General features: G+C 37.0%; 1 protein-coding gene across 1 annotated transcript in view; it reads left to right on the plus strand.

Annotated features, from left to right (window-relative positions):
• PEX7 (peroxisomal biogenesis factor 7) overlaps positions 1-23,040 on the plus strand; it is a 42,806-nt gene that overhangs the window by 1,682 nt on the left and 18,084 nt on the right. Inside the window, exons 3-8 of the mRNA XM_071433712.1 lie at positions 1,403-1,553; positions 5,948-6,025; positions 6,330-6,438; positions 16,711-16,817; positions 17,218-17,331; positions 20,286-20,341. Coding sequence (XP_071289813.1) covers positions 1,403-1,553; positions 5,948-6,025; positions 6,330-6,438; positions 16,711-16,817; positions 17,218-17,331; positions 20,286-20,341 — 615 coding nt within the window. The remainder of the gene's footprint in view (positions 1-1,402; positions 1,554-5,947; positions 6,026-6,329; positions 6,439-16,710; positions 16,818-17,217; positions 17,332-20,285; positions 20,342-23,040) is intronic.

Genomic DNA, 23,040 nt, shown 5'->3' on the forward strand with positions numbered 1-23,040 from the left:
TTTGGTTATTTTTAATGATATAAAGTATTTTTTCAACTCTGAAGTAACTACTGAATGCAGGTCTTTTTATTTACCTAGAAACTGGTGTATTTGTATTTACATACAGTACAAAAGATATGTTTATATTGCATTGATTTTGTTATGGGAAATCATCTGGTTTACACCATTTCCATAGTGCAAACCATTTTGTAGAAAACTGACAATGTGAATTAAGAGCAGCTTCTCTGCCCTAGCTTGAAATTATAAGTTCTACCTTTTTAGGAACAGTGCCTTGATGCCTAGATTTATGCCCTTATGATTGATTTATACTGAAAATAGAGCAGGAAGCTATGTCATGGAGGTCCTTCCTAGGAGATACAGATTTCTAGAGGTTTTAAGGAGATTGATTTTGTTGTGGATAGAAGAGGGAGAAAGATCAGAAAGGAGGGTGCTTAATACTTGTCTGTTATTAACTTAAAATGTTTTAAGGAAAGTTTTGAAACAGTGATTGTTTAGATTAAGGTGGCTGATGTGGAAATGCTTAAAAATAATTGATCATATTCCGAGAAACCCTTTTTGATTCATAATTGTAAAACAAGACTCTTTGAAGATGTTCAACACTCTGTTACTTCTGGCAAGTACTCTGGTTTAGTACCGTTAATTTCTGTTTTCAGTGACTCCACTTATTTTGTGGTAGAAAGTCCTCTTAAGTTCCTGACCCACAGACTGTGTTGTTTATCAGAGTGTTCCATGTGCACCTGATCATTACTGCAGAGTGCCATCAAATTACCTGAGCTTAGCTAAACCTTCAGTGAAAAGGAGGTAAAGAAATTCTTTTTTCTCATCAGATAATATTACAGTAATTGGTAGCTGTCGCAGAGTAACTAATGTATGCCATCAGATACCATATGGTGAATTGTTGGTGTGTTGGAAGCATTTTCAAGGGAGTGTAGAGTTCTTCAGTAAATTCGTGACTGTCTTTCTGTTGAGTTTTCATTGTGACTCAGATTCATAGTGGTGTGAATTCGATAAGGCTCTCCCAACACAGTTTTATTTCTTTCTTTACCACAGTTGTTAGAAACAAACTGCCTCTTGCATTCTGGAGAAACCATAAATCAGACTGAGCCATGTTGTACCTCTGTTTGTGTGGCAAGTTTTAGACTGGAATCAGAGTTCCTTCTTTGTGTGCTGAAGGTCCTTGGCTCATTTATGCTTTAACTTAATCAATCTATTCTGGCATAGGGTTGTAGAAATTGACATTCAAACAAGTAAATTAATAGGAAATTCACTTGAAACTCAAATATGTCAAAATTCTGTTTAGAATGGTAAAAAGGGTGATTTAAAGACATTCTTTGCAAGGAACTAGTCCAGACTTTTATGTCATGCTTTCTCACAGACAAATATCTTCATTTTTCCAATTTAGTTTTGACTGGAATGATGGCCTGTTTGATGTGACCTGGAGTGAGAGCAATGAAAACATGTTAATCACTTGTAGTGGAGATGGATCTCTGCAAATCTGGGATATGACTAAAACCAAAGGTCCACTGCAAGTCTATAAGGAGCACACTCTGGAGGTAAATCAGGCAAATTTAGAAAATGTAATGGATGCTCTTATGTTTGAATAATTAAAATATTTATTTGTAATCTTATAATCAAAAGCAGCTTGTTATTTTCTAACTTTTTTGGGTCCGTGGTTTGAATTAGTAACTTGAATATAAAGTGGATGTACATATTCTTGTGCATGTTCATACACTGTAGTAGGTGCTGCTTGATTACACAAATCTAATATGTGCAGAAAATAGCATTTGTAATTCCTTACAGCCTAAGTAATCATTGTGATGTATGAAATTACTACAGTTATGCTGTGATTTTTAGAGAGCCTTATTAGATAGGTCCAAATCAGACAGCTGATATATCAGTCTTATTCTTGAGGTTGTGGAGTGATACACATTATGCAGATCCTTAGCAAGTGGGTTGCACTCAGATCTGCTTATCTTTTTCCCTCCTAGCATCTGTGAGATCCCACTCAAATAACAGCAGTCAAATGTTGGGACAGTGTGTATGTTTTTTAGCCTTGGTTTGATACTGTTGCATTTGATTTTCTTAACATCTCACTTTCTTTGTGCAGTGGTGTATGGGTAGAGAAGAATATTATATTCAGGTTCATAAATATATTTGCATAGTTTTAAGGATATCTATTCTATAGTACATATATTTTCTCTAAAGTGATTTTTCTTCCTTTTTTTTTAAGCTTTCCTTCTAACCCTCCACTCACTTAATGAGTTTCAGCCTGCATTTTACTGACTTTACTGATACTTTATCTAAAGGACATCGATCTCAATAAAATAATTTAGTAGATATGAAGTCAAAAAACTGCTTGAGGGAATTCAATTTCATTCCCGAAAACCTCATGATTTTTTCAGATACGAAGCACTAATCTAAAAGCTGAGTGACTGTAGTTACACAAGAGCCCAGCTTCTGTAGCTTACTTCTTTGTAGTTTTTCTACTTTGGTTTAATACACTTACTGGATAAACTGAGAATTTTGAGAGAGGAGTTTCTAGTTGTGATCAGGATTTTGATAATCAAAGGCTGATAGTAGTTAGAGAAAGATGTAGGTGAAACATAGTACCAGGTTTTTGTTGTTTGTTTCTGCCATTTTCTCATTGAAATTGCGTCAGTAAGTTTATTTGGTTCTGTTACACCATCTGTTGTTTGTGAAATAAACATTTCTGTGTCTATGTCTTAGCTGAGCTGGTAGCATGGGAGGTGGGCATATTCAGCTGTGCTCAGAAAGACAGTATAGGAAACATGGGCTGAGTGAGAGTTTATTGTGAGATATGAAAAGTTTGTATTGATTCTTTATGAACTTGTGTTAAGAGGATAGATTTCAGGAGGAATTTACCTTGCAATTTCTGGCAAACACTGGCGCAGACAGTGTTCTCACTGCCTTCCTAATCCTTAGTCCCTATCTGACATTTTTAATGACAGTTTTGTCACTGCATTTTATACTATTTCTAATGCACGATTGACAGGGATCTGTTTCTTTTTTTTTCTAAATGAGGTCATTGTTCCTTCTCAAAAAGAATGTGCATTTTTAATTTAAAAGTGAATTTGCATTATCAAAGGACGATGAGTTTTATTCCAGCACTAGCCAATTGCTGAATTTTATGAATAAATTAGTCTAATTTACTTTGGTTTTGATGAAATCTCACTGGATTGTGAGATAATAGAATTCTTGAATTAAATTTGTCCTGTAAAGTGAACCTGAACATTTATTTTAAGCTATTTTTTATGGTTTTACATCTTTTTTCCTTCATTTTTTCATCTTGCCTGAGGCATTTCTTGCTGCTGTTTAGGAATAAGCTAGGGTTCATTTATTTTATGATTGAAGATAAAGCACTAAAAGATTAACAGCTAAGGTATATGCTGTGTTATTAGTCTTTCCCAGTTTCTTAACACAGCTTCCATTGAAGTGTCTTTACGTTTATGTTGGAGGATGGCATGAGAAAGAAAGAAGAGTAAAAGTGAACCTTACTGGGTTATTCACACTGTCTTCTTTTCATCCTCTCCCTATTACCTAGACCTGTCACATGCCAAATGGACAGGATCTCTTGTTTTTCCTGAGCCTGTTGTCTGTTCTGTTGGTAATTCTTGCCCGAAGCAGAGTTTTCCCAGGTGCTGCTGCCTCTGCTGCAGCTGCAGAGCGCTGAGCAGTGCCAGCCCTGTGTGCCATATGTGCCAGGCCTGTATGACAGCACCTGCTCTGCAGATCTACGTGCTGATAGCTTGGGAGTGAGCTGGGAGCCCGTGTGTGCTTTGCCTTATCCCTGCAGCAGATCTGATACATCATCCCACATACGATGTATTGAATGCCAGCTACGTGGATTGTGTAACACAGGTGCATGTTTCCCAAAGATCTGTTTCTCTCTGGAAAATCTTGAATATGAATATGAGAACCAAATACTTACTGAGCTGTTGTGTGAAAGAGGCATACTGTGTAGTGATACAATTAGGGGCATTTCCAAACAGCAGCAGCTTAGGAGTTGAGCTCAGGCCATCACGTAGATTCAAAGGCAAAGAGAGAAATATTTGTGAGGAGCTTGGGAACCACTTTGGAGAAGTGTCATGTCTTCTGTTCTTAGAATCTATGGAGAGGTACTGGTGTGTTTCCTTTGTTGCTATTTTAGTGGAAGAGTTAGTGGAAAGGAGCATGTTTTAATGAACTGTAGGATAATTAGTTAGCTAACAAAAGTAGAAAAGTCAAAGAGTATGATGGGTAAAAAAACCCGAAATAATTACCTCTCAATTGGTTATATGGCTTTTGTTAAGTACTGTCCCAGAATCTTGTACATTTGGGCTGTAAGCTCCTCAAGGAAGTGAGTTTAGTACAAAATGATTCTAGAGCAGTATGGCTTTCAGTGTATGGAAAGTAGCACTTTGTCAAATAAAAAAGGAGAGTTGCAGATAAAGCAGCTTGTTTTTCTCTGGGTAGTGGTTGTGTTTGACTTATGGAAGATAACCAAATAGATGAAAACCAGTTCATCTAAGCTGGATCTAGCATAGACTGAAATATTTCTTGGAAAGGAAAATGCTCAGAAATAGCTAAATATTGCCTCAATTTCCATTCTCACACAGGACACTTTCCATAGAAGACTTCCAGACGGTCGCTGGATTTCTTTCCCTTTCAGCTACTCTGCTTTTTTAATTTGGTGATGCAGATCCAAGCACTTCACCTTCAAAACAGGGTTACTGTTATTAAATGCACAATTCCATCTGTCCAAGACAAGCCCAACATTTGTTGACTTGCAGACCATATCCAGTGCTGTGCTAGAACTAGATTATCCCAAGTGAAGTACAAATCCTTGGTGGTTACTGGCCCAGCTGTTGAGAGCAGTGCCACCTGCTACTCATAGGTAGCAACCACATTTCTGAGAAGTGTCCTGGGAGCTCTGATTGGGTCAAGAGGTGAAGTGGATGAACTGTTTTATCTAATATTTATCCACCTTACACTGAAATGGTTCATGTCCCACTGCAGCTTATTGAATCATTTGAATCATTATTATTTGTTGTGAGGTAAAACCAGACAAAACAGAATGCACCTTCCATCCAGTAATGATGTGAATTTGAATATGGAAGTTGTAAATGTACTTGAGACTTGAGGATTTTAAATAATTTGAAGAACTACCTTAGTGCATTTATTTTTGTGAGTCAGCAGAGCTGAAAAATCAGCAGCAAAGGGTGGAGTTAAGTTATCCTCTGTGAAAGCAGGGGCCAGCATTAGAATATGCTGTCAGGGAAGCTTGTTCCAACTACACCGTGGAAAGTAATTGCTTAATAGCCGAAATGAGTAGTTATGAGAGAAAGTGAGTTTTTAGTTTATTTAATTTTACTTGTTTGAAGATTTGGATGGTAAAAAAGAGTGCCATAGAACCTAGAAAAGATGGTAACCAGGAGTATTTTATGACATATATTTCTTAGGAGAGCTAGATATAATAAAAAAACATTTATTGTTAGTCAAAATCTCAAAGTCACCTGTGAAGAGAGATGGCATTTACAATGAGAAATGGCTAGCAATTGGAAACTGTAGATCTTTGAATAAAATTGGATTAGCAATAAGAAATCAAGTCTGAATTATGGCTTTTAAAGTGGTAGACTCCTAGTGATGGTAGATGTATGTGGATGTTGTTACAACTTTTCTTTTTCCTCCATTTTGGCCCATCTTTGCTTTTTCAGATACTTTTCTTAGCCTGTATGTACCTTTAATGTCTGACTGAGAGGCTACATTTAGTTTTTATTCTGGTAAATGGTATTGTTGGGAGGTTTTGCTGTGCTTCAGTGGTACAGTTTTTCAGCTGACTAGGATACAATCTGCAAATCCAAGTCTATTCTGTGAAATTTTGGCTAACTACAGCCTGAAACTTGTATTCTAATGCTCCTTCTAAACTATGCTCTTATGTCATTTACAGGCATATAGTGTTGACTGGAGCCAAACTAGAGGAGAGCAGCTAGTGGTGTCTGGCTCATGGGATCAAACAGCCAAGCTGGTATGTTGGTTTTCTGTTGAAGGTGAAAAGTGTGATTTCTTTTGGATCTCATAGTCCTTTGTGTTAAGAAACAACATGGATTCTCTTTTCCTGTTTATTTTTACGCTGCAGCTGAAATTCTGCTTTAATTGAGAGGTTGCTTAAACTCTGAGATGATAGCAGTTTAAGCTTACAAATGCCTTTTTTTAAAAACATTCATCTAATCCTTTCTGTTTGTATAAAGCAGGGGTTTTTTCAATGTATGAAACCTTTCATTTCTTATTGAATGTATATCTCAATAGTCTTCTTTTTTTCCTTTATTCAGTGGGATCCAGCTATGGGGAAGTCATTATGCACTTTTAAAGGCCATGAAGCAGTCATTTACAGCACTATATGGTCTCCACACATCCCAGGTTGTTTTGCATCTGCCTCAGGTAAGCATGATGGTAAAGAGGTTCTCACAACAAAAAACCCAAAAGCTGCCTTCTCTGTTAGTGGATCAGTTCAGCACTTTTTCCAGCAGATGGTAGTGTGTGTCATATACACTTGTTCTATAAAAATGGAACAAGGAAAGGTAAATGTATTGCTGCAGCTGGATTTGTAGGTTCTGTTACAGTCAGTAGATCATCCTCTTGGCCATTTAAATGGGGCTCAGGAGTTTTCTAGCAGTGACCTTGTGGCAGTTTTTTCTGTTATTTTATGTGTCTCTCTTCCATTCCTCTCACTCTTGTTATTGACCACTAAATCATGTTATATACTTTATTTTGTGTTTTGGCTTATGTTTTTGTTCAAATTATCTCAAGTGTTGGTAGACTATTAACTCTGTGAGAAATGTAGTCAGTTCCCACTGAGCTTTTTTAAGCAATTCTGTAGATCTCTGTGCCTTGTTCAATCAATTTTTGTTCTCTGCTTTGGCAAGGGCTGTGGGTCTTGCTGGTAAATACAATCAAAATTGAGTTGGGTGTACACAGTGGCAGAGAGAGGTGAGGTGGTAGTGTTTTCCAAACACTGCTCCTGCTTCAGAGGCACAAGGAGAGCTCTGCAGTGAAACCTGGGGCCCAGCTGATGATTAACTGGGAGAGAGGTGCTGTGAGCCACAGAGTTTGCCTGGGAATTAAAAGGGCCATAAGGAACTGTCTTAATACAAATATTGATAGATTAACTCTGTGGCCTAAATTTCTCAGATTTCATATCTGTTGTACTTCTGTACTGATTTTAATAGAAATTCTTTGGCTCTAATATTGAGAGGGTAAACATAACTATGTTTCCCTGTTACTGAAGTTGGAGAGACAGTATGTACACACAGATACTAGTTTTTCCTAGTCTGTGGGAAGTCAGATGAAAAAGTACATGTGGCTTTCATAAAATTTCTGTCTGGCTGTTTCCATCTGATTCTGCCTGCAGAGTTTAGCTAGAATGATGAATGAGTAACATTTATTTGTTCTATATAGTAGTACTTGAAAGCCAAATGTTTGAGCATGGGTTTTTCCACATTATGTGATGATACCTGTCTAGCATGATGTGCAGAAACTTATGGATTGAGCCCTGTACACTGTATGAACAGTTCTACTGAAATGCAACTATCTATATACTACAAACAAAATAAGTACCATTTGGTCAAGGTTAAGTGCTTAAGTGTTTTTTGCAAGTTCTAAGGCATCTTCTCTTTTAGAACCCTCCTGTCCATGGTAGTCTTAGCCATACAAAATTTCTGGCATTCTAGATGAACAAAAGGGCTTTGCTGATACAACTAATTGCTTCATATTTGAACCTCTAGGATATGTAGCCAAACTTTCTTCTAATAGATTGGCCCTTGAACAATTTTGGGAAACATTGTTTGTTAGATGCCGTATGTTGTGGTACCTAAATTTGGTACAACAATTGATCTGATCTTTGAGTGACTCAGTGGGTGCAGCTGTTGGAAGTTTTGACTAGAACACTACAGAGTTCCTACTCTTTTGTGAATTTTTACTTTGATGCTTGAAAGGGACTAATATGCTATTGGAGCCTAAAGCTAATTGCAGTCAGTTTTCACTCATTGATGGAAAAACAACATGCACAAAAGATACATTATGTTTGTTCTCTAAGTGTGAAGTTCTCACTCGGGTGTGAAGTAAAAATCTGCTATTGGGGGTACACTGATAGTGTAATTCTGGGTATAAAATTATTCAATTTTAGAAGAAGAAGTCTTCAAAATGATGATGAACTTTCTTACAGTTTCCAAAATAAAATGTCTGGTGTATTTCTAGATGAAATAACATAGAAATAGTGACATGCTGATGTGGAAAGGGTTTTGTGTTTGCATTGTAATTTTCCTGTGGTTTGATTGGATTGTTTTACTACATAAAATACATATTGGCAGTCATTTCTTTGGTCAGAAGGATTGTGGACAGTAGAAGGACTCATGACCCTCTAGCTCTGTGTGTAAAGGCCAGTTCTTTGTAAGAAAGGTACATCACACAGTTGGTGTTCAGAGAGTTTATTGTTCAGTGCTTAATGACATTCTACTCTGTCAGTCAAGGTATGTGATGAAAGTAAAGTGGAACTGTTCAAGGAGGCTGGTTGTCCTCATTTAAAACTTGCTATGATCTGCATACTCTATGAGGATGACAGAAAATCATGGGACAGAAAGCTAAATTTCACTGATGATTCATCTTCTATTGAGCTAAAGTTGGAGCTGGAGAGAAACTTGAATCTCAATGTGATAGTACTGTGTCAAATTTAGAGCTGTTCCCTTCTTTGGGATGTGCTTGCTGGAAAGGTTGACCTGCGGTTCTGTGGTCTCTTATTTTGCAACTTTTTGTTGTCTTGAAAATTAGTAACTGAAATGCATCTGGAGGGAAAGTTTATGTACTTTTTTTTTCATCTCACTTGTGTTTCTTCACTTTTAAAAACAATAGCTTTTTTTGGATGTTGTTAAAGATTATTGAACCATTCTTTTCTTGAAGGAGTCTGTACTGCTTTGGGATTGTAGGGTGTCTGTGTCTTTTTTTTTCTCTCTTTTGCCCCACCTGTCTCCTTTCTCATTCCACCCCACGCATACCTACTCACAACCATGTACTTACTGCTATCTTAATAATGTAGTTGCAATGCTTGAGGAACGAACTGTTTCATGTGGCAGAATCTTCAATTCTGCATGTACGAGTAAGGTAAGTTAGGTATGTTGTAAACCACAGATTGGAAAAAATGTTGCTTTTTAAATACTTTAGATTAAACTAAATGTAAGTAAAACAATGCACTCTTTTTTTTTTTTAAGTAAGCAAGGGGAAAGAAGATCAAAAAATATGTTGCATGCCACAAGCCTGCCATTTTTTGCCTTTATTTGAATCCCCATAGAATCCCGCAGAAGTTTAATTTCCATGTAACTAATTAGTTTGTGAACACTGAAAACAGAAAACCATACAGAATTGCAAACCACAGTAAAATAGCTGTTCAAAAGGATCAACCTATGCCTGAAGCTTATATTTGATTTTGAAATATGGCTTTTTCTCAAGCTATTATGAGACTAGAAAAGGAATACAAGTGAAGAAAATGAGAAATCCAAGATGGCAATAAAAAGCAATTGAGAAAGAATTTGATACTGGGTATAGCTTTTTTTGCTTCATTAAGTCTCCATTCTGAATACATACAAGAAAACTGAGCTTGTCTGCAGTGGACAATAAAATGCAATTGAATTGCAGAAGATATATATGTCTCATGCTTCAGTCAAATTAGGTTTTATTCAGCATCTAATAAACTTCCATTTAACATTTACAGGGACGTGTGAGGTACTTTACCATGCTGTTGTCTTCATTCACAATCATTTGTACTACAAAACCTGAAAGTAAATGGCTTATCTTTTTTTTTTTATTGTTATTTTTTATATTGGGAGTTCATAGTAACAGAGCAAACTGTTAATTCTGGATGTGTAAATAAGTGCTGTTGTGATGTCAGTAACAATTTCTGAGCAGATAAGCAGGATGTTCAGGTGTACATGTGGCACCAAACCAGAGCCCTGGTAAATGTCTGCCTTACGCTGGAAACACACTGATGTGGAAAATGTCATTAAAGAAGTGACATGAAGCCACTAACAGCATTAACAGCAGCCTCATGGCTAAAGGGGTTTAATGAGTCATTATGTCATTTGCCTAGTTTTTTTTTATTTTTTAACCCACAGAGCAAATTGGTAAGAATCTCATAAAAAACATTAGAAATGCACACAACAGTAGTATTTAGCCAAATGTTAATCAGTTCTGCTAAATGATTCTCCATGACTGCAGAGCAATAGGCCTTGCTTAGTCCTGCGGTTTATAAAGAAAGCATCCTTTTTAGTATCAATTGGGTTTATTGTCCTTTAACAGTATAAAGTACCTAATAAATACCATTTTAACTTTATCTGCAAGTATTCTTTGATACAGATACAACACTGACAAATGAAAATACGGATGTTTTGGATTTAACAAAGCCCAGATTTAGAATGACTGACAGCTATTTTATTAAATACTGGGGCCTTAGTTTTAATACTGCTTTCCTTTTTAAATCAGTCTTTAAGTTTACTGATCAGGGCAGGTACATAATTTTAATAATACCTTAATTCATTAATGAGGGAAAGAAATTTTTTTGAAATCTGCCTGACAATTCTGTATTCATCAGAATAGATCAATTAATTGTATTTGTTGCTCAAAGACTTGTTTTTCAGAATCACAGCCCAGGGCAAAAAATTTTCTTGTATCACAACAGGACATGATAATTTCTACACAGTTTTATTATGTTGACAAAAGTGTTGGATGACTGCTTTGCTGCTTTACAAATGAGTAGCTTTGCTACTTTACAAATGAATCTGTAAATCCAGATCCCACTCTTGTAAGTCCTTGCATTGAGTGCTAGACTTTAACGTTGAAACTAAAACCCATTTTTTATCTCATATTCTGTTTTACTGCCCTGAGTTACTGAGTTGCTTTTTAAGAAGTCTCTTCTTGCTTACTGGTCTCTTGGTGATAAATGTGTGTAGTAAGGGGATTGCCAAGCTGTAGTTTCATAGATCAGGCTGGCATGTAGTCTTGGTGCACCTTTCTGTGTTCGGTATTCAAATTGTAAAAACATCTATGATTGAACAAATTGTATTGCATGAAATAATGAGCTGGTGAAGGTGTACACTAGGTGTTCTAGTGAGAGAACATTTACTGAATTAGTGCAGCTTCTTAGTAGAGGTGTTTTTTGTGTTTCTGGATCAAAATTTAGGGTTGTCAGGTTTTTGACATCAGTTTTCTAAAGTTTCAGCTCACATTCCTGCCTCAGAAGTAGCACTGAGCAAAAGAAGGAGCCATTGGAGAGTAGGACTTGCAGACAAGTAATTCCAAAAATGCTTATGTTTGTTGAGGTTCCATAAGAATGGAAGAAATAATCTTCTGTTTGACTATGACATTGGTTTCTCATGAGTTCCAAGCACTTTTTTCTAGAGGCTTATATTCAATCCATTTGAATGCAGTGTGGGTCCACTTTTTGCTTCTTATGACTCCTGGTTATTTTCCTGTTCAATGTGTTAGGAGAAATGCCATAGTGAAAAAGGTTCAAGGCTTTGCAAAAAAATGGTCATTTTTGAAACCAAACCCTAAAGGGATAAAAGAATAAGATGCTTCAATTTGTACAAGTGCTTGTACAAATCAAGCATCTAGAGAGCAAGCTGACTGTGGAGTTACTGTGGCTTGGTGCAGTTCAGCCAAACTGCTGTTTATGCTAGAAGTGTTTGAAGTACAATTTACTTGCTTAGTTTGTTATGTCAGATTTATGTAGTGATGTGAGGGGAGCGTTTTCATTTGTAATCTGTTATTTCATGACTTACCAGTACATTATTGAATTCCTCCACGTCTTGTGCTCCAGTGCTGGAGTTTGACCCCAGCCAGCCACCAAGCCCCACCAGAGAGAATAGGCAGGGTAAAAATGAGAAAACTCGTGGATTGAGATAAAGACAGTTTAATAGGGAAAGCAAAAGCTGTGCATACAAGTAAACTAAAACAAGGGACTAATTCACTGCTTGACATGGGCAGGCAGGTGTTCAGCCATCTCCAGGAGAGCAGGGCCCCATCATGTGTGATGGTGACTTGTGAAGACAAACACCATCTCTCCAAATGTCCTCCCACTTCCTCCTTCCTTCCCCTACTTTATATACTAAGAATGATGTCATAGGTCTGGAATATGCCTTTGGTCAGTTTGGGGTCACCTGTGCCAGCTGTGTCTCCTCCCAATCTCCTGTGCATCCCCAGCCCCCTCATCAGCAGGGCAGTATGAAAAGCAGAAAAGGCCTTGGCTCTGTGTAAGCCCTGCTCAGCAATAACAAAAACTTCTCAATGTTAACCCTGTGCTCAACACAAATCCAGAACATAGCCCCATACCAGCCACTGTGAAGAAAATTAAACCTACCCTAGCCAAAACCAGTGCATCAAATAAGCTTTACTAAGTCATTCCCTAATGTACAGGCTGAAGTGTTTCTCAGGAAATGAGTTTATCCCTCAGTTTATACTATATGCTAATGGTAAAGTACTGTATGTAGCACATGCTATAATATAAAGCACTTTCAGGTGGTAGTATTTCATATTAAAATCTCATGTTATAAAATGGTTTAGTGTTCAGAAGAAATAATCAGTCACTTTTTTTTACAGTAAATTAATCTGGGTTGTGTCATTTGGGTTACAGGTAGGCATCTAACCAATATTGCCATGTGCTGAAGAATGGCTTAATCATAAGTCCTAACTTTGGTCAATTTTGAAAAAAAAAATTGTCCCAGGATTTATGTATAATCCTCTTGGGCAACCCTGAAATAAAGATATCACTAGCTTTTAAAAAATAATTATTTTATTTTATTTTATTTTATTTTATTTTATTTTTTTATTCTTTTTAGAAAAATAATTAGTTGGGCTCTTTCCTAAAATAATTTAATACTCTTGTAATTTTTAGCTTGACAGCATTTTGTATATCAGACTAGAATTGACCAGTTGGAGAGTATGTTTCCACTGGTAATTATGTGTACTTGCTAGGTAAGTTGTGCTACGTGGTGATAGATTTTGTGTATTCAGTAGTACTGCTGGATGATTTAACTGAAGCTGTTATTTGTGTCACTGTTATTTCTGTCACTTCGTGTGGAATTCCACGAGCTTTATTATTCCTGTTCTAAGTTTTCTTGTACTGTTGTATTGGTTTAACCCCCATTGACAGCTCAGCCTCACACAGCCACTCAGTCACGCACAGCCACACATCCCACAGTGGGATGAAGGGAGAATCAGAAGGGTCAAAGCTGGAAAACTCAAGGCTTGTGGTAAAGACAATTTAATAGGTGAAGCAAAAGCTGTGAATGTCAGAGCAAAACAAGGAATTCATTCACCACTTTCCATGGGCAGGCATGTGTTCTGGCGTGTCTTGGAAAGCATGATTCCATCATGCATAATGGTTACTTGGGAAGACAGGTGCCATCATTCCAAACATCTCTTTCTTCCTTTTTCTTCTCCCAGCTTTGTAGGTTAAGCATGATGCCTTGTGTTATGGGGTATCCCTTTGGTCAGCTGTTCTGGCTGTGTCCCTTTCCAACTTCTTGTGCAACGCCAGCCCCGCTGCTCACAGGGCACCATGAGGAGCTGAAAAGTCCTTGTCTTAGTGTAAGCACTCCTCAGTGACAACCAAAACATCAGTGTGTTATCGACATCATTCTCATCTTAAATCCAAATCACAGCACTGTACCAGCTACTTGGAAGAAAAATATCTCTCTTTCAGCCAAAATCAGAACAATTATCTGTGATAGAAACAATCAGCACAATCGTTTTAACACACATAAAAAGATTGGTTTTGAGAGTCATGAGATTTGGGTTCTGCTTTTAATTTTCCCACAGATTTTCTGTTTTATTCAGGCTAAATAATTTAATCTGGTTCAGTATTTAAAAATACATGTAAGTCAGCAAGTAATGTAAACTTGTAATCATTCAGTGGCACTGCTTTAATTGTGATGGTTTTATCTTTTTACAAATGAATGTAGTGAAGTAGGGATAATGCTTTAAACTGAAAGAGGGTAGGTTTAGGTTAAGTATTAGGAAGAAATTCTATACTTGGAGGGTAATGAGGCACCAGAACAGGTTGCCCAGAGAAGCTGTGGATGCCTCATCCATAGAAGTGTTCAACACCAGGTTGGATGGGGCTTTGAACAACCTGGTCTGTTTCCTGAAAAACATTGTACCTGTCCTAGTTAGAATTTTTTCCCCCTTCAGATAGTGTTTAAGGTTTCATGGGGTTTTATTAACCTCCCAAATACCTAGCTATTTTTTGTAGTTACTGTTATACCTCTGCAATGTTTAGAAATGATTGCTTAGCTGGTTGTTCTCACAGGACTTTGGAGATGATGATTTATGAATTTGGGTAAAATACATCAGTGAAAATAAAAGATAGTATTAAGCCTACATGAAATTTAAATCTTGAAAATACTTTATCTTTTCACTATTAGACATTGTCATTCACATTAGCAATCTTTATCTTCTGTATAAGAATGATGTACTTGTAGATTAGCATCAATTGAAAAGTTTTGAATAGATGAGTGTATATTGTGTAGTTTTATTGATTCGTCCAAGATTTCACAAATATTCATTAGAAAGAAAGAAAACAAGGACAATGTATAAACAATTCTGAAATCATAATAAATTATCTAATGGACCAGTAAAAATCTGTTGCCATAGAGAAACTGCTTCTTACAAAAATAGAAATATTTTAGGGGGGAAATGTTGGGTACTTTTCTGGTTGCTTACTTTGGTATGTCAGCTGGAAGTGTCTTAATAAATATGATTGTACTAGGTGCGCTTTCCTTGTACTTTCTATTATTATTATCCTGCTTTTGCTTTATCTTGTAGAAGAAATGCATCCTCAGTATTTGAAGTTCTCATGGAAATGTGGAAATGGCAAAATTTTTAACTGCAGCTTTTGTTGAAATTAAATGTAAATATATATGTATGGATGGAAATAAGTTTGAGGTAAAAAAAAGTTTGTTAAAATGTACACTGTGTCAGGATTGCACTGGTTTTTATCAGATTTTTCCACTTAAATGGAAAAACTGGATTTTTGTTTGGCTTCAAATCAGTCTTTTCTATTCACAGAAAGGTTCACTTGCATGATGTGTTACTGTGTTGAAAACATTTCACTGATAGTGCCAGTCAGAATTAATAACTGCTAAGTCTAGCATTTTCATATAAAAAAAAAAACCAAAACCAACAGCAACAACAACAAAAAAAACCCCCGGAAAATAACAATTTTTTCCTTTTCTCATGCATCAGCGTTTTCTATTAAAAAAGAAGTAATTGGGGCAATTTTACATTTAGAATCAAAATTGATATTGGCTGAATAACTTACTTTTCCAAATGCATTTGGCCCTCATAATGCTACTGTAGCATCTCTGTAGCAGTTCTTTCTAGTTCACCTGGATTTATATATTTATTTGCTTGGGGAAAATGATCCTGTCTGTTGTGAAATATGTGTTTCCCCTTCAAATCTATGTTATCTGATGAAATTAAAATAAAAGCCTTTTAAGAAGTCCATTATAATATCTCAGAAAGACTTAAAACTCAAACTGAACTGTCCTCTGCAGGCAAGCAGATTAGCAAGGCTAATGGAGAGTGGATCCAGGGCATGCTACCTGTTCTTTTGCCAAAACCCTGCTGCTTGTGTTTCTTCCTCTCCATATGTTGCCCTGTTTTTATAAGCTCTGCAGCGATGTTTGAGGCTTCAGCTGGCTGCAGGGTGCCATTGTCAGGAGTGCTCTCCCTGTACTGAGCAGCAGTCTTCCTCTTGGCAGTAGGGGAGGGGAGTGAAAACAGGGAGAATTTGGGTGTTGTTCCCACCTTACAGATGGGGGATTTATCCACCAAGAGTGCAGCATCTCTCCCAGTCCTGAGGACTGAGGACAAGCCAGACAACACCAGAGCAAGCTCCCCATGGTCTCTGTGGTCAGAAGGCTGGACTTGTCACATGTAGTGAACCAAGCTCTCCCTGCCTTATTTATTGAAACTTCCCAAATGTTTCATGGGATTTTTTTTGGGAAGTCTGCAAGGTCTGGTGGTTCATGCAATTAGGAGTATTGCTGTGACTCTAGGGATGGTTTTATTTGATCTCTAGCCAGTTTCTTGAAAAGAGCTATGATTTTTCTTGTGCCCAGCTGTATACTTTACAGCCAGTGACCAACAGGGCACTAAAACCATCAAAGTGATTGTATATAAAGGGCATGAATACATAATTATAAGGAATTATCAATAATTTCTTCAGTAGCAGCATAAAACAATGTTGTTTTTTTTTAATTTAGGTATAGATTCCTATAGAAAGTGTTTTAATCACCTTTTAATGATGAAATTTGTCTCTTGAATGAACACAAGCATAATAATAATAAATTCTAATTAATTTTCTCTCTCTGGAAGCTAGAGAGCGAGAGAATCCATTTTTGCTGACCCAAAGCTAAATATTCAGGGCTAATGGGAAAATCCCAATTTTAAAAATTGAAAAGCTTAGTTGTCCCGTCAGTTGATGCAGCTTTCAATATCTTTACAAACAGTTAGGAACTGAATTTTTAAGAAGGTATATACAAATGCTATAGGTCTTTAGGGGTAGATGAGAAAGCTAAGAAACACTTGTCCGCTAAGTACTAATGGATTAACTGAAACTTGTAACTGATGCAACAACACTGGATCAATTTCTCTTTGTTTCAGGTGATCAGACTTTAAGAATTTGGGATGTGAAAACCCCAGGAGTCAAACTTGTGATACCAGCCCACCAGGCTGAGGTCTTGAGCTGTGACTGGTGCAAATATGATGAGGTATAAAACCATTCATCCCACTGTTTTGCTAATTGAACCACTCTCATTAAATAGCAGGGGGTTTTACTGCAACATTATTGCATCTTCTCTTTATGAAAACATGCCTAGTTGCTTTGTTGCTGTCATTCACTATTACATCTCCAGAAGAGCTTTGTTCTAAGAGCTGGTCAGCCCAAGCAGATCAGAGATTTTGCTTAACTCTAGTGGGCAGAGTAGTCAAAAGTGGAAGATCAGTTTGTGTTTGTCTGTGCTCTTTAATTTACATACTGGGGATGTCACTTTATTTATGATTTATAAATCTGTATTTTTTGATTTATCTAACTTTTGTATCCAAGATATACATTGCTACAATTTAGTAATTAAATTGTCATGATATTTCTGTGTTTTATGAAATCATCAGAACTTGCTGGTAACCGGTGCAGTTGACTGTAGCTTAAAAGGCTGGGATTTGAGGAACATCCGGCAACCAGTGTTTGTCTTGCTTGGTCACACCTATGCCATCAGAAGAGTAAAAGTAAGTTGTGTTTTATTTCCCAGTGACCATCACTGAATTATTACACAAATTTTTCTGGAAGCCAGTAATATTTTCTGTTATCTAATAGCTAAGGAAAAAACCAACAGGATGTTAGAGGGCTTGGGAGAGGGTTTGAAGGTTACTTTCAGCTAAATTATAAGGGAAATTTGAGATGAGGAAAACACTTCCCCTTACTCATTTTTAAATGATGCTTTTCTCTTTTTACACAAAGGGCCAATATTCACAGAAGACAAGATAGAAAACACATTGTGAATATATACTTTTGTGTGTACAAAGAAAATATTAATGCATTCAAAGGGATTTTGAAACTTTATGCATGAAAGGCTAGAGATGACTTTATTGGATCTGTGTACAGCTAGAATACCCACCAATAAGAATTTGCTTTCAATGCACAATGACATTTTTATCATGTTGTATGAAAATATGTATCCAAATATCTTTTTAGGTAAGCTCAAAAACTAAAACTGTGTTTCAGTGTGAAATATTGAAACTAGCAAAGAGTGTGAGAGTCAAATACATCACTATCAAAGTCTCCTGGAAAAGGAGATAGTACCTAATTCTTTTAAAGCCTTTCTGAAACAGGTATGTTTATTAATGTTTTCTAGGAAAGAAACTTTTTCTGGCAGAAGAAGTTATCCTTGGTTGGTTTTTTGCTTCACATGGCCTTGATTTGTTTCTAACATTTTTAGAAGTTACTGTGCTTAGTTTGTAATTTGTCAGAAAAGGGTGTGATTCAGGTAGTCATTCTGTATCACAAATCCTTTTCATGGTCAGACAACATGAGAAGCACCTGCTCTCCTTATCCCAGCTACCCCTGTCTGCTCTCCCCACTGGTGATTGATGCTGAGTCTTTTTTTCTAATTTAATGCCTGCATCGCTATTTTCTAACCTGGCTCTGTGAAATATTTTTCATATGAGAAGATGCATCCATGTGCAAAGGAGGTGTACTGAGAGTACATGACTTCTATTCCATCTTACCAGGCTTTCATTGCTTCCATTTCAAGACAGCCATGGTCCCTGAGCACATAAGATATGACAGTGTGGGCCAGCACTTCGAGGTGGTGCAATATCTCCACTTGTGTGGTGTAACTCAGCAGTCACACTGAATTGAGAGAGAGACCTGGATGTTGCCTCTAGAGAGGCAGCTGCCCCTACTGATATCCCTTCCTCTGTGCTGTGCTGACACAAGTGATTGTAAAGCTGCAGCTGATGGCTCTGACTGAAAACCCTGTCCCTGGAAGTGACTAGTTTCTGTCTGGATCATTAAGCTGTTTCAATTTGTTGCTCAACACAGTTGCAAGCCTTGACACAAAGGAGGGGGACAGGAGCCCACAGTTTGAAGTGGCAAAGAAAGTGGAAACCACAAGTCTTGGCAGCAGATCTGAGGCTGGCAAGGAATTCTACCCAACACAATACTGTCAGGATTCCTGCAGATTTCTTATGGTCTTTCACTGCAGTACAGGGCATTATCAGTGCACTGAGGTCATCTGGAGTCCTTTTTGGGTGATTTTGATGTTGGTGCATTTGATCCTCACGTTCTCAGCTGGCTTCAGTATCTTACACTGAAACACAGTTATAGTTTTCAAATTTACCTAAAAAGATATTTGGATATGTTGGAATCAGGATGGATGATGTGGTGGTACCTTTTGCCTGTATAGCAGGCAGATGATAGAATTGTAGTATCTTACAGTTAAATTGAACAGAATTTTCTTTTGTAGCAGAAAGATATTATGCAATTTTTTTCAACTTACACGTGTAGCACTCTGCTAACTATTTTGATAGAGTTTGCTTAAGTAAGTTTCTAGGATACGTCAGGTTAATGACAAAACTTTTTCAGGATGGTTTTGCTTTATCTTAAACTCTGAGGACATGCAAAGGGGGCTTATGGAAAGTGTACCATTGTTTTTTGTTGCCCATCAGACTTCTTCCCCTCTAGTATTCTTTTTCCTGAGGTGCAGAACCCATTTTGTTTTGGGGTTTTTTTCCTCTCAAAAAAAATTGCAGGAAGTCTGCAGAGGTTCAAGTTCCAGCATGCACATTCCTCAATTCTGCTGTAATAAAGAGAGCTCTGTCAGCAGACTTCAGCAGCCATCAACATACACTGCTCTCTTGACAGCCTGGGCAATTGTGGCAATAGCTTAGACTTAACTTTTAACTTTGTAGTCACTGTGAATAATATTAGAAGTCTTGCAGGAAGACTTAACTGCAGTGTGGGGGACCTGCATTTCAAACTCAAGTTATGTCAGTGGCTTGTTGTATTTCCTGCTGAGAAGTACAGATTTTAAAATAGTTGGAAACTGAAGGTTGCAAAAAAACCTTCTTTTGCTGCAGTTGTTAGACCAGTCTGCAAGAGTCCATGGAAGAGTGTACCCTGAAAAATGCCCTGCAGGAGAGGGGGAAATCATGAAGTGATGTTATATTGCCTTCAGTTTTTCCACTTATCTCCAATTTTCCCATTTGTATAAATAATTTCAAAATTGTGGGATATAGAATTGATGACAGTAATATATATTCTCTGCAGTATGGCACAGATTTTGTCTCCCTGAAAATAATTAACTGGTCACATAGCTGGTTTGAAATTTGATTTATATAACAAGATGAAACTTAGTCTGTTAGCCAAAAGCAGAACTTAATGACTGATTATATGACTGTTCCAGAACTTCTTAACTTTACAGCAGAGTTATTTGGTACTGCTGTAATGAAATCTAAGCAAAACAGGATCCCACAGACCATTCCTTGTGATTATTAATTCTATGATTCCTTGTAATTAGAAGCATGGGGGAGAAATACATTGATGTAGTCTGTTTTGTTGCAGCATGATGTGGTATGAACCAAAACCATTTAATTAATTAAACTTTGATAACTTGCTGCTTACAGTGAGCCTGTATATGTACACAATGTTTTAACTTTAAAGTTGTTTTGTTTTCTTGCAGTTTTCACCATTCCATGCAACTATATTGGCCTCTTGCTCCTATGATTTTACTGTAAGGTACGGTATTTTCTCTAACTGGATAAAAACAGAAAGGTGATCTATTTTAATATGGCTTGCAATAGAAAACAGTTCCAGAGTGGATATACTGGAGGGCAGTTAATGTTGCTGTCAGATGCTTCATAAGCTATGTTGAAAAACACATGGGTTTGTCACTTAAAGCCCAGCTCAGTCACTCTGCTGAGCAATATCTGCTCTGTCAGATGCTTTCTGCAATCCTTTTCACATCACTCTGCTGAGCATATTTGCATCCAGCTGGGATAATGTCTGATAAGAAGGTAATACACTCTTAAATTAAATTAGTTTGGTGAGTTCATATGTTTCTGTGGCACATTTTTATTTAGGCTTTTTATGAACAAAGTTTTTGTCCTACCAGTATCTGAGGAAGCTTTAGTAGTGTTCCATAGTGTGTATGCTGAATTTAGACAGCACTTCTGCAAGTTCCCCTGGTTGCTCAGTATATCTGATACTGCTGAGGATCTCATAGTACTGTTGTTTTAAAGCTAATTTAAAGTCCTAAATAAGTTTGATTTGATACTGGGATTTCTCTAAGACACATGGTATCACAAATCAATGCACTATGAAATATTCCTGAATACCTCAACCAAATTGTTTGATATACATTTTAATTTTCTAACATGGACTGAATGTAGTAGGCAGTACATTAAGAAATGGGAGAAGCCCTCTTGCCTCCATCAAGGACTGCAAAGTTATCCCACTTGTCCACATCATCTCAAGTAATGTCACTTCTGGTGGTGTCCTAATTGGTCTGACACGAGACGTAGAGAGGTTCTGCTGCCAAAGGGTTCTGTTGCTAATTCTCAGTGCCTCTATGTGTTGCTAAATCATAAATCTATCCAGTCTTCTGCTATAGCATCATATAAAGTTGCATCATGAAGTTAACCCATTGAGCATTGAAGTGACTTGATTGTGCTGTCATGCTCTTCCCCTTTTTGGCACCAGTTATATATCCTTCAGGTTTGGTGCTAATGTGCTTCATGCAGTACTGAAATCTAGTGCAATTTCAGCTCTGACATTTTCCTATGTGGAAATTGTCAGAAAAGGTGGAGAGAGCTACTAGCTCACAAAGCATCATGTCTATAAATGTAGAGCTTGGGGACCTCTTCACAAAATTCACTCTAGGCATAATTTTTCTGTTCAAAGATTTACTTGTCATTACTAAGAGGAGACAGCAGACTTGAAGCGATCAAATAAAGATTTTTAACAGTTTTCTAAAACTGTTGGATTTAGTATGAGTGAACAAACAACAGAGAAGGCCAGGTGAAAGTCTTTGGAAAAGGTGTCACAAGCAGAATATTCTGTATAATGGAGGAAGATTGTTGCTGTAAGAATTTGGGAACATATCTTTTAAAGACTATGTTGTACCTCTACCACATAGGGTTATTTTACTGGGTGCACCATAGACTCCACATGTACATACATGCACACATCCTGTCATATGTGCACATACATGTACCCCCCACACACATGAATGTGAATATATGCACACATACACGTACATTTCAATTTAAGAATAAAAATCCTTGATCAATGTATAAAAGGTGGAAGAGAAGTAGGGATTCTAGTACATGGAATTAATTATGGATCTTGTTGAATCTACTCAAGGCCTGTGACATTTTAGCCCCATTTGGTGGGGAGTCGCTGAATTTTGATTCCTAGAACAGCATGGTATGGCAACCCCTTAAAAACAGATTCATTGCAGTGTTATTTTAATAGCAGTTTATGATATTGTTAATTTATATTCTTTGGTGGGTCTATTTGAAGCTCAGAATTACCTGCAAGCATTAGTTTATAGCAGATAACAGAATAGAGCATACTGTTGGAGCAATCCTTTACTGTCGGAGTTCTGTAATCTTAAAAGTTACTGAAGCTTTATGGTTTAACCAAAAACTGCAAGTATTAGTTCACATTATCAAACTGCCATGTACGAAGCAGGGGCTTTGTTTATTTTAGGTCATACAGCTAGTTTGGCACATAATCACAACTGAATATCTAAAAGAAAAAATAGCAGGTTGAAAACAAAGTTAACAGTGCTTACTTTGCTTACTCCTTTGCAAATAGTATAATCATTGAATGTGAGCACTGTAGTCAAGTTACTGAGAAGAAACCTAGTTCACAACTTGATACTGGGAGCTGAGAAAAAGAGGATGAGTATGTTGATTTGAACTTGAGTTTTTACATACCTTGGTATAATGATTTATAATCCCTGTCCAGTAAATGCTTCATTCAGACAAGTGTTTTCTGTACCATTTCCTTACTCTTTGGAAGAGCTCAGAAAAAAAATGTAGGCTAATTAAAGAGCAGATTGAACACAAATGAATCATTTAAAATGCCAGGAAATACACAGGGTACTGTAATATTTCCAGAACTACTTTAGGTCTGCATGCATATTCTTAACTGCTATCTCTGTCAAAATTCAGTTTGGAAGAACACCAGTGTCATCTTTTACTGGAATCACCATTTTGTATTTTTGGACTCTTCAGTATAAAAAAGAAATCTTGGTCCATTAGTCACAGACAGTGCTCACCAAAATCTAAACAGAAGAGCTGATAAATTATAGAGCTTCATTAAGCTGGTATCAGGCCAGATCTTGGATCATATTCACAGAAGCTTATCCCTAAGGCAGAAAGGCAATTTTTGTTAAAAGTTGTACTATATTGGAAATCATCTCTGTGACA

The sequence above is a fragment of the Agelaius tricolor genome, unplaced genomic scaffold (genome assembly GCF_023055355.1).
Source record: "Agelaius tricolor isolate 1412-34295 unplaced genomic scaffold, bAgeTri1.0.p SCAF_1, whole genome shotgun sequence".
NCBI classification, from domain to species: domain Eukaryota; kingdom Metazoa; phylum Chordata; class Aves; order Passeriformes; family Icteridae; genus Agelaius; species Agelaius tricolor.